We start from the raw sequence: 13,203 nt of genomic DNA, 5'->3' as shown, positions 1-13,203 counted from the left end.
GAATTTAATTTCTTGTTCTTGATTATGTGCTTGATCTATCCTTAATCTACTCCTTTTATTTGGAATTGATTAAGAGTGAAACAAGATATGATGCATCATTAATGTAATAATATATTATCTCTGGATCCTGTTTAGATTGCTAGCTAGCTAGCTTCCTATGTTAAAAGGAATATATAATTATGATTTATAAGTTTCTCATACAATAATATATAATACAATACCATAATTCTTATGAAAATGCATGGATTCTTTTAAAATCTAGAAACTCAATAATATATTGAGATTCTTTCATGAAATCATGGTTACAACTTTGAATATGATATGGCTATGAAGGAGATAATTACATTCATATGTCTTTTGTAAGGAAAAGTATTCATGAATGCATGTGGGGATGTGGGGGACTCTTTGTATTCACTATACACTCACTTCATTCTATTAATAATTACATGTTATTTATTCTTATATTCTTTTAATTATTTATATATTATAACATAATTATTCACAAATTAATGAAAAATGTCACATGAACATCCTCCACTTCTATATATATTCATCAAGGGTTTGTTAGGGTTTTGTTTATTTGAATAAACTATAGATAACAAAAAAAAAATTATATTATATTTTAGTTAATAAATTAAGTAAAATAATTTATTAGTATATAATTGAAATATGTTGAAATTCAAACTAACAAGTCTTTTTTGACCATATTTGAATTTGAATTATTTAAATATTTTATTTTAGTTATATAAATCATTAAATACCTAATTATTAAATTTATCTACTATTTTTTAATTATATATTAATACCTTTAATTTATTTTTTTAAATATATCAATAAAACTGTGACCCTTACCATTAATTGATTAATATTTTTCGCTACAAGGAAATATGGTGTTTGTGACTTATATTTCTTACTCATTTTTTCGTTAAATATAAAATATTTGTATAATAAACGTCGGTAATTTAGTCGTTTGTAAAATTTTTGACGAATAAAAAAACGTTCAGAAATATTTGTAACGATTTTTCCATGTATAACATATTGTGATGATATTTCCAACACAATTATCTTTTGTCGGAGAAAATGTTTTTACCCAGATTTGCAATAAATATTTCGAGAAAGAGAGCATGGAAGATTTATCTCGTCTCCTTTGCAACCATTTACTAAGTGACATATTTTGATGATATTTCCAACAAAATTATCTTTAGGAATAATATGAACGAATTCAGCGTGTGTTGGCACATCAGAATGGGACATCTCAATTTTGGTGGCATAAAAATGATATCCAAAAAGAATGGTAAAGGGAATGTCTTTGATCAATCATCCAAATCAACTTTATGAGGCATGTCTTCTAGACAAACATGCAAGAAAAATCTTTCCGAATGAAGCAACGTCAAGAGAAACGAAACCGCTCGAATTAATTCATGCCGATGTTTGTGGGCCAATCAAACCACCGTCTTATGGTAAAAGTAATTATTTCTTACTTTTCATCGACGATTTTAGCAGGAAGACTTGGGTTTATTTCTTAAAAGAAAAATCTAAGAGTTTTGATACTTTTAAGAATTTTAAAACTTTGGTGGAGAAAGAGTATGTCTATATGATTCGGGCATTGAGAACTGATAGAGGTGGAGAATTTACTTTTAATGTTTTGACTGTTTTTGTGAAGAAAATGATAGTAGACGTTTCCTCGTAACTCCAAGATCCCCACAACAAAATGCAGTGGATAAAGGAAGAACCGGTCCATTCTCAACATGGCTCGGAGCATTATGAAACATAAGAAGATGCCAAAAGAATTTTGGACGAAAGTAGTGGCTTATGGAGTGTAACTCCTTAATCGTTGTCTGACCAAAAACGTGAAAGAGGTAACACCAATTAAAGCTTGGAGCAGAAAGAAGCCAGATATATCTCACCTAAGTATTTTTGGGAGTATTGCTTACAAGCATGTGTCGGAGCAAGAGAGAACTAAACTTCATGATAGAAGTGAGAAGTTTGTGTTCATCGGCTATGAAGGAAAATCAAAGGGTAGAAGCTCTACAATACTGTCAATGGAAAGATGCCTGTGAATCGTGATGTGAAGTTCGATGAAGATGCTTCTTGGAATTTGGAAGTTAATCAAGAATTCGTCGACGAATTCTTCCCATTCTTCGATGAGGACAATCAAGGAGAAGAAACATGGCAGTCCGTAGTTCTTACTACGAAACCAAACACATCTACTAGTGTTTCTTCATCAAGTGGAAGACCTAATGAAGGATCACAATTAATGAGAACTATCCAAGAACTTTACAAGAATACGGAGGTAATGAATGATGTCTTTATGTTTTGTCTTTTAGCCAAAACAACGTCTTTGAGCTTTAAAGAAGCTAATAAGGAGAAGAAATGAAAACAAGTCATGGAAGAGAAGATTCAAGTCATTGAAAGAAACAATACATGCGAACTCACTTCTCTTCTAGCGGGTCAAAAGTTCATTAGTGTCAAGTGAATATTCAAAGAGAAAAAGAATATCAAAGGTGTTGTGAAAAAATATAATGCAAGATTAGTCATCAAATAGTATGCAAAACGACACAGAGTGGACTATGACGAAGTATTTTCTCATGTTGTTGGTCGAGAAACAATCTGATTTTTGTTTCACTAGCGGCACAAAGAAACTTGAAAATATCCTAGTTGGATGTGAAGTCAGCATTTCTTAACAGTTTCCCTGAGGAGGATGTTTTTTTGAGCAACCAAAAGGCTATTTGATGAAAGAATAAGAACAAAATGTATTAAAGCTGAAGAGGGTTTTGTACGGTCTCAAACAAGCCCCTCGACCATGGTATAGTCGGATTGATGCTTATTTTCGTAAGAAATGATTTGAAAGATGTCCATATCAATATGCAGTTATATGAAAATGGATAAAAATTGAAATTGTTTGTTCGTTCGTTTTTCTCTATATGGATGATCTTATTTTCACATAAAATAATTCGAGTCTCTTCAAAATTTTCAAAATTTATATGGCCTGAGAATTTTAGATGATATATATTGGCTTAATGTCATTAAATCTCGGATTAGAAATGCGTCAAACGGATGATAGAACTTTTGTTGGGCAACAAGTATATGTGAAGGAATTTCTGGTTAGGATTAATATTTCGAATAGCAAACTGGTGGCTACCGCTATGAAGGTTGAAGCTAAATTGAGCAAGAATGAAAAGGAGAAAATGTAGATCCCACACATTTCAAAAGTCTCGTTGAATGTCTAAGGTATTAACATGTACTCGGTCGGATATTTATTTTAGTGTGAGAATTATTAGTCGATTAATGGAGGTGCCCTTGACGAGCACATGAAGACAGAAAAGATAATTTTGAGATATTTGAAAGATACTATTGATTTTGGACTACTTTATTCATCGTCCAAGGAATTTCAACTTGTTGGATATTCCGATAGTGATTTTTTCAAAGATATAGATGACCGGAAGAGAACAACTAAATTTGTATTTTTTATGGGGTCTAATTCAATTTCATGGAGTTCGAATAAACAAATGATAGTCTCGATATCATCTTGTGAAGCTGAATATGTCGCAATGACAACATGCGCTTATCACGCAATCTGGATAAGAAGAATGTTGGAGATAGGTTTGTTAGAGAATGAATCGACCAGAATTTTTGTTGGCCACAAGTCTGCTCAAACTCTAGCAAGAAATCTTGTTTTTCATGATCGAAGTAAACACATCGATACACTCTATCACTTCATCCGAAAGAATATTACAAAAAAAGAAATCAGACTTAAATATGTAAAATTTGTTGATCAAATTGCAGATATTTTTACGAAGCTTCTTGGAGTGGAGACTTTCTGCAGAATGAGGAGTATGCTTGGAATCACGAAAAAGAATGTGCATAAAAATGTGAATAGATCTGAAGTTAACACTAATGAGCACACTAATGCTGATAGGATGCGTAATCAAATGCAAAAACAAATAAGGATTAGAAAGAAGATCGGGAAAAGAATGAAGTGAGTAAAAGTACAAGTTGGCCTTGCTAAAACTGATCTTATTAGTCAAGTTCAAAACACCGGTCCTAAGGATACTATTTTTTCAAGAATAGATCATGTTCAAAACGTCGGTCTTGATAATACCGGTCCTGGTCAAGGTATCGGTCATAATAAAGAAGGTCCTAGTCATACCAGTCCTGGAGTTGCTCATCATGTTGATCCTAGTCATACGGGCCCTACTAACCCTGGTCTTGGCCTTACTATTTCCAGATCTACTCATGTCACTTGATTTGATAATGTCAGTCCTGATGCGACCAGTACTACAAATGCTGGTTTTGGCAAGGTTGGTCTTGATACTGATAGTGGCCATATTATTGATGGTGATACTAATGTTGGTCCTAACTCCATCGGTCCTAATTCTGATCTTAGAATAGGTCCTGATGTAACTACCGGTTCTAGATCCAAATTTTCTAGTATTCAAAGATTTTTGGGACGTGGAATTCTTGGTCCTTATGAAGTAAGCAAACCTAGTCCTAATCCTCACAGTTATAGAAATGCAAGTAGGAACCGAAGAAACAATGTCATCAGAATTCGAAATGATCTGATCCTTGGACTTAGAGCCACCTTTCAAGATTGTGACCAGGAGAATCATAGACTAAAAAACATTGAAAATCTTATAAATAATAAGAAAACTCTAGAGAATAATCTAGGGAATCTCGGGTTTTGCGAAATCAAGAAATCAAATGTAGATGAAGATCAGTTGGTCTTGAATAAGGCAATGAGTCTTAGTTCTGAAGTGGGGTGAATTAAAATCAATAACATACATGAATCTAGTAGTGAAAAGGTTCAAAGTCAGAAGAGACCTACTAAAAACGAACATGCTGAAAATCGAAGACAAAGTAGAAAGATTCTGGATCCAGAGGCTACTAACTCTATCACGGGAGATGATGAGATCTATGAGATACACTCCCCTACCGAGCGGCAACAACATTCCATACAATTAAACTGTTGCCATTAAAGATATTGAGTGAAGTGATTCTTATAACTTATTTGAGGATGAGGTCCAAAATATCCTTGAAAGTCAGGAACCCAACACTTATATCCATTCATAAATATAGTGACATGAAACAAAAGGGGTCTCAATGACCCTCTGAAATACAAAGAAATCGGAAGGATCATTAAGAACCAGAAGATCACTATTATGGGTATTCTTGAGATAAAAGTAAAAAGTCAGAATGTTGACAAGGTTAGTAAGTTGTGTATTGATAACAATTGATAAATTATTCACAATTCAAATGAAAAAACGGACAGAATTTGGGTTATCTAGGATAATAAAGTTGTTGAGGTCAAGGCTATCTTTTTTCTAATGATCAAACAATCCTAGTTGAGGTCAAAGATAGAATCACCGGAATTATGTTTCATCTTTGATATTGTGTACGGTAGTAACTCAAGCACTGACAGAAGACTGTTCTGGAATTGCCTTAGGAACTGGATTAGTAGTGATAAAATCTTGGACTGTCCTTGGTGACTATAATGCAACAATAAATGAAATTGATAGTAGCCTAGAATCTGAATTCACTCAGGATATGATTGACTTTAATGACTACATTAGAGATATGGGTTGCATTGAGCCTACTAATTTGAGAATTTCTTCACCTGGTCTTCTGCAAGAGAAGATGAGCTCATAAGGAAAAGTAGGATTGACAGATATTTGGTCAATGAGAATTAGATTAACCAATTTCCGAGAAGTCAACTTCATGTTCTAAATCCTGGAATTTCTGATCATTGCCCGGTTAAATTGTTCTGGGAAAATGAGGAGAGATTAAAAAGGCCCTTCAAATTCTTCAACTTCTGGATGGAAAACGAAAAATTCAAGGATATTTTTCAAAGTGTATGGTCTATAGATGTCAGGGGCTCCAATATGTACATGGTTTTTGAAAAGCTAAAGATCCTGAAGAATCAACTCCATAGCTTTGAGAAGAAAAAGTTCAGAAATATCTCCAGTACAGTTCTAGTTGCAAGAGAAGAACTAGAAGAAGTTTAGGAAAGGTTATTAAGGGATGATATTGATGAACAACTCAATGAGACGGGGAGGTATGCACTCGAAAACTTAATGAAGCTGAGTCTACTTGTAAAGAACTTTGTTAGGTTAAAGTAAAGACAAAGTTGGCTTTCATTGGGTGATAAAAATACAGCTTTCTTCTACAGGAAATGCAAGGCTAGAAACATGAGAAACAATGTGTATATGCTGAAGAAAGATGATGGTGAATATGTTCAGAGTCAGAAGGGTGTACAAGATCTAGATATTTAGTATTATAAGAAGCTAATGGGTACAAGAAAGCAGCATCAAAGTCAAATGAATACCTTTTATCATATTATCGATAAAAAAAAATTTGCTGATGATAGCCGCGAGTTAAAAAGGGTTGTTACGAGAGTTGAAATTAAATAAGCTCAGTTTAGTATTGATGGGAATAAATGCTCAGGTCCGGATGGTTTTAACGTGACGTTATTCAAAGACAATTGGTCGATTGTGGGAAAAGATTTTACTGATAGGGTTCTGGAGTTTTCCAATAACAAGAAGATGTTAAAGCAATGGAATATTGCGGTCCTAACCTTGATCCCCAAAACTGTGGTGCCCGATAAAGTACAAGATTTCAGACCAATTTCCTGTTGCAATATGGTTTACAAAATAATTTCAAAAATCATTTCTAAACGCTTTAAAAATGTCATAGGAAAAATAATAAATCTGCATTTATCCCTAGTATGACAATCTCTCATAATATTCTTTTAATGTAGAGCCTTTTAAAAGGCTACGGGAAAAAGAAAATATCTCCTAGAGTGGCTTTCAAAATAGATATCAAGAAAGCTTTCGACTCTGTTAGATGGGAAGCCATTCGGGATTTTATGGTTGTATCTGTTTTTCCTATAATTTTTATTGATTGGATTATGCAATGCGTTTCTTCATCCTGTTTTGTTGTTAGCGTCAATGGAGTCCATGGAAGCTACATCAATGGTAAAAATGGGGTAAGGCAATGGGACCCCCTCTCTTCTTACCTTTTCGTAGTTATCATGGCGATCTTTGAGAGCATCTTCGTGATGTTCCGAAAGAATCGTCCATACATTTTTCACCCTTTCTGTGAGGTTGAGGAGGTAACCCATTTATGCTTTGCTAACGATTTGTTCATTCTAATGCACGCAGACGTCAATTTCATTAAAACTATTAGGGCTTCACTAACGTTTTTTTTAGGTTACAGGTCTTTCTATTATTGAAAAGAAAAGTGTGGCATTTTATGGAGGAGTGAAGGATGAAACCAAGCAGAACATATTAAACATCATGGGCATTGCGAAAGGCAACTTTCCCGTATGGTACTTGGGGATTCCGTTAACCACGAAACAGATCGAGATCTGACACTGCAAGCCGCTGATTAAAAAGGTAAAAAAACACGATATCTAGTTGGGTGGAGAAAAACTTTCTTATGCAGGGAGGATCGAGCTTATCAAAACCGTAGTCATTGACATAATTGGATATTGGGCGCAGTAGATGGTCATTCCAAAGAAGGTAATGATGGATCTAAATACGCTAATGAGGAACTTCATCTTGGGTATTAGCAGGAGAGGAGGAAATAAAATCAAATGGACTGCTCTCTATAAGCCGAAAAAGGAGGGAGGCACTAGCTTGAAGAACTACGTCGAGTGGAACAAAGTTCTAACCTTCAAGCATCTGTGGGCATTGAAACGCAATCATGAATCATTATGGATCAAATGGGTACACACGTGATTTATGAAACAGGAAACCAGTATCTGGACGTGTAAAATCAATGAAGTTATGAGCTAGTCACTAAAAAAATTCTTAAACTAAGAAGTGATATTGCAAACCTTTACGACATTCTGTTAGGGGATGGGAAAGGCACTTTGTTTTGGCACGATCCCTGGTTTAAAAAACTAAATAATCATTAACAAAGAGAACTTCAAAAATACACGTATCAGAAGGGACTACGCAATGGCAAAAATCAGAGACGTAAAAGACGGGGACTGGGACTCGCTTTTGAGAAGAAATCTAGAAGGATAGAGAATACTGGATCACATCAGTAACATACAACTCCGAGACAGACCCGACGTTCATGAATGGAATGTAGAAGACAATGGGAAGATAGTCTCAAAGAGAATATGGGAGGTAATCCGAGAAAAAGCGTATAAAGTATAATAAGATCCTCTCGTATGGTCAACCAAGATCATTCCTCAACATCAGTTCATCATATGGCTTGCCTTCTGGGAAAGACTCAACACTCGTGACCGTATCAGCAAGTATATGAGCATCCCGGACGTGAGTTGTCCTCTATGCAGCGAAAGTGAAGAAACTATTGATCACCTATTTGGGAGCTGTAGTATAGCATTGGAAATTTGGGACATATTTTCTAAAAGCCTGGAGTTGATTAGTTTCCCGAAGGAATGGAAAGAAATCAAAGAAGCAACATTACTCAAAGCCAAAGAAAACAGATTCGCAACAAACGTATTCATGTGCGGCTTTGGAGCATTAGTTTACAACATTTGGCAGGAACGTAATGTGAGAGTCTGTGGAAGAACCCGCAGAAGTGTTAAAGAATTATGGAGAGACATAGTCTCGGATTGTGGCGCACTTGCGGGAACGTAGAGAAAAGTTTCAAGTACGGAGCATAATTGAAATATTAGCAGGAATTAAAATTTACCGTTTACTAAAATCATTATAAACGAAAACATTGTAATCAGATAGTTCATTTATGTTTTTACTTTTATTTATAATGATACGACATTAAAATCATTCTAGGTCCGTCTAAAATGATCTTTTAAACTCGTGAATTTTTTTTCTGTTTTTGGGAATTTTATTAAAATGACGATAAGTCGTTAAAAAAAATATACTTGATAGAATCTAAGAGAAATAATTCATAAATATTATTAATCCTTTAAAACTTTAATTCTCTCTTCTACCTCGAATAAGGCCACTCCTAGAGAGACAACCACCAGAGATGTCAAAAATATAATCTCTAGCTAGTTACAAATGAAATTTATAACTATTTTAATTCAACTGAAATTAAGATAGATCTAAGACAAGTGATTGGTGACTTGATTCATTATATCATGATGAAATTAAACCTTAAAGTAAGTTAATAGATGAATAACTTGTAAAAGAACTTTATAAAATGATTGATGTCCAATTTTGATTTTATTCATTTAAGGTGCATGTAGGTTCATTTGGTTGATTTATCCTCAATTTAAGTTGATTAATTAGAGAATTTTTGTTTTTTTAAGAAGGTTAATGAAATATTACAAGATGAATTCGATCAATCACAAATTAAAGAATAAATTTGTAGTCAGAAATTTCTGATCTTGTTGAATTAAATATCGTAAAGAAACATTTTAGAACTATTTTAAATTTCCAGATTTCTATTCATTATTTTTAAACCAAACATATATCAAATCGGCCTAGGTTGAGGTGAGCTATCCATCACTGCCTAGGCCCAATCTCAATAAGGATGACAATGGTGGTTCAGTTCTGCGAAGAGCATTATCATTTCCTTTCCAAATCTACCAATCTTAACTCGATTTTTTATGGGAATTTTAAAAGGATAAATGACAAATTTAGGACTTTAGTTGAAATATTTTGTCAAATTTAAAATTTTTTTATTTTTTTTTTTTTGTTATTTAAAGAATTCTAGTTATAATATTTCTTATATTTATATTTAAGATTCCTAGTTAACGTTATTAGTTTATCTATAAATATGTTAAATTATTTATAATATTATTTTTTTTTTTTGTTTATTTTATATTGAATCTCTCTCTTATCTGTCCGTACTCCATATAAATCGCTCCATTCTTCTTTTCTCCCAATTGACTGTCAAGTATGAAAACTCCATGGTTAAGCTTCTTCACCATTTCCACACTCTATCTTTCTACAACGTGATAGAGAGTACGTCATTACCTTCTTCACTCTCCACATAGACTGCATGTTGGAGAAACTCATAGTTGTATTGAACCCAGTCTACCTGAGGAACTCCTATTTTCTTTCTTTTACCTACATTCACGATCCTCTCTTCACCGACCTCATTACAAGGACTATGTCTATGAGTCTCTCAGCTTAGCTTGCGGTTGCGGCTTCATTGTGACTCTGTTCGAGTTATATCGCAACAGACTTGGTTAAACCTAGCGATTAGAGGAATCACACAATTGGATCTAAAGTCGGTTGAGATGGATTTGAATTTACTCGCGACATTGAATTTGGAGAAGTGAAGGAAGCGGTGAGTATTTATCACGAGTCGGAATTGGCATGCGAGAGAGGTTTACATGGTGCTTGATACCAGAAGTGACGTGAACTAGATATAATGTGCGCCTTGCTTGCACCGATTGTTATCAGCAAGCCGACCCAATCTTTGAGCGGCTTCTTCCTCGCCCTATTTTCCTCTTACCTTTTCATAATAAGCATCCGCTAAAGAGACAAGATCGATGTGTTGACACCATTCGAGCTATGTTATATACAGATTCCTATAAAAAAATCAACTGACCCATAAATATAATTTTTTTAAAAGAAAATAGTACAGAATAAGAAACAAAATCTGACTTCCATTGCAATCCTAAGATTATTATAGATAAATGCTAGGCCTTGTAAAAAATATTGATGTTAGGCCGATCGAAAAAATTGCAAAAAGAGGTGGTCAAAAGAGAGATGAAGGTGGCGGTCATAGAATCGGAGGGTAGAGATGAAGGTGGCGGTGATAAAGTCGGAGGGTAGCGCTGGTAGTCTATGAGCAGGAAGAGAGAGTGGGAGATGACGAAAATGGGATTGAAAAGTGAATAAAAATTAAATAAATAAAATAACATGTTAAATAATTTAACAGAACTTACCTATATATTAACGTCGTTAACGAATAGTCTTAAATATAACCAAAAAATGATAAGTAGAGTTCTTAAAACGAAAACAATCTCTCCTAAATTTGACAAATTCTTTCAACTAGACTCCTAAATTTGTCATTTATTCCGAATTTTAAATAAAAATCATCCTCGTGTCGATTGGGCAGGGTTTCGCGTAGTACACCGAAAACTGAAAATTGGTTTAATCTTAAAATATAAATAATAAAATAAAATAATTTATATAGTTATAGTTATGAATTATCAAAATAGTAAATACCAAACAAAAATAATAATAATTTTTAGATATTAAATACTCAAACAATAAACCTCCAATAATAATAATTTTTCAAAAAATAACATAAGTTTTTAAATAAATATATATGTTAATTATTTTAAACAACTAAATAATTACATTTATTTTGGTTCGGTGCAGGATATAAATAAATATCATCTCCGCCTTAATCCATGTAAACATATTTTGAGTTTTGTCCGAACTACCCAGATTCCTAGTCAAAGTCAAAACGGAAAAATCACACAAATTAGTACAATTCAGTTACTACAGGACGAATTTAAATTGTCATTCTTAACCCTCACCTCCACCAGTCCCCACAACAAACAAAAAAAATCTAATTTATATCAGATTTGAACCCACATGCCAAAATAGAACTACTAAAGTATTCAGCCAATTAAATTTGGATTACTTTCGTTAATTTTAATTACAAAACAATTTTATAATATTAATATAAAATACAAGTTTAAAAAAAATCATAATAAATTATTTTTTAACCCAGGCCCACACTTTGGACCGACACTGCTCAAAATGTTTGTCAGTAAATGGGTCTCCAATTAAATCTCATAAAGAAATGTTGATATGCAAATTACTCACATTAATTAACACTACACTCTTTACCTTACATACCACTTTCTATATTAAACAACCAATATTACATTAGTATTATTATGACAACATTAAGCATATGTAAGCATCATTACTTACTTACACATTATTATTATGGTGGTAACATCGATCACGATAATCAAATCAAAGTCGATGAAGCTGGAATCCAAACAGGATGATCGGCAGGGAAGAAGTGGCACACCGAAGAACCAGGCTCAGATTCCACAACCTTAAAGGAAACGTGGGATTTGCTCCAATGGGAAGTATCCATGTGGCAAACCGCAACCGCCTCCACTCTATCTCCATTCTCACCCTTCAACAGGACCTTAAACACCTTGTTTTCGCTCTCTTGATAATGGCAATAGAACACCGCATATGGGTAAGGCAGAGAATGACAAGGCAAGATTTTTGAACCCACGTCATATTCAGAGAAATCCATGATCGTAAAGTTTTGGTAAAGAGTGTTAGATTTTGTTAGATGAATGGTGGATACGGATCGGATTTTCGAAACATGATCAAATCCAAGCATGTCACGTGCAAATTCAAGCATGGACTCCAAAGAGGTGGCACATAAATTGGTCTCGCCGATTATTGAGTTCATCTCACAAATTTTAAGGGTATCTTCCATGGCTACGGCTTGTTTGGATTGTTGAGGGAAAGAGAAGAATTTAAGAAGGGAAGGAAGCTCTTGAGATGAGAAAGGGAGAGATTCGGCCTCCTTTCTTGGCAAGAAATGAGGAGAGGAAGAAGGGTCTATTCTAGGAAAGTAGGTAGGAAATGTGTTCCCAACCTTTAGGTCATCTAACACGAAAAACACTGTCGTTGAAGGATCATTCGACATCATGTGATGGCCGTGTTGATGGTGGTGGTGATGAACATGAACTGCCATTTCAATGTGGGAGTTGTCGGATTGAACCGTGGTCAAAACTCTTTGACTATTACTATCATCGCCTCCTCCAGCAGATAACGTCGTAGATTGACAACTTGCATAAGAAAACTATATAGATTGATAAAAAAAAGTTAGTTGTTCACATGCTAATAGTACATTAAAGAAATTATATGGTTGAATAAAATTAGTTACCATGAAAAGAAGATGGAGCAAAACATTGCAAGGACCAATTCTATAACTCATCTTTCTTATCTTTTTTGTGATATTCCAAGAAGAAAGAAAAATATCGATGGCTATTTATAGGCCATGACCAATTAAATGAATACTTTCAAATACTAAAAAAAAATGTTGATATGTTCTTAATGTGGAGAAGAACTTAATATTATTTCTTACCTTCTTATATTTTTGGCTATATTTTGAATTATTTTTATATACCATCAATATACTAGTTGAGTTAATTCTAGGATAAGGAAGAAGACCATTAATACTATTAAAATAATCAATCTCATCATGGTCGATGAGAATCATATCTAACAAATTATTATACATTTTTTTTTATGAATCTCTTACTTTTAT

The 13,203-nt window shown here is 33.7% G+C and overlaps 1 protein-coding gene across 1 annotated transcript; it reads right to left on the bottom strand.

The window, feature by feature from the left end:
- Positions 1-11,877: 11,877 nt before the first annotated feature.
- On the bottom strand, positions 11,878-12,833 carry LOC124917916 (BURP domain-containing protein BNM2A-like). The gene has a single exon (XM_047458181.1). The coding sequence runs from the start codon at positions 12,625-12,627 to the stop codon at positions 11,878-11,880; it is 750 nt and encodes a 249-aa protein (XP_047314137.1). The 5' UTR covers positions 12,628-12,833.
- Positions 12,834-13,203: the final 370 nt, after the last annotated feature.

Source organism: Impatiens glandulifera, unplaced genomic scaffold (genome assembly GCF_907164915.1).
Source record: "Impatiens glandulifera unplaced genomic scaffold, dImpGla2.1, whole genome shotgun sequence".
Classification (NCBI taxonomy): domain Eukaryota; kingdom Viridiplantae; phylum Streptophyta; class Magnoliopsida; order Ericales; family Balsaminaceae; genus Impatiens; species Impatiens glandulifera.
This window is presented reverse-complemented; position numbering and strand designations above follow the sequence as displayed.

What these genes read in the sequence shown, in the direction of transcription:
- LOC124917916 (XM_047458181.1), bottom strand. Translation starts at nt 12,627, where the DNA reads ATGGCAGTTCATGTTCATCACCACCACCATCAACACGGCCATCACATG.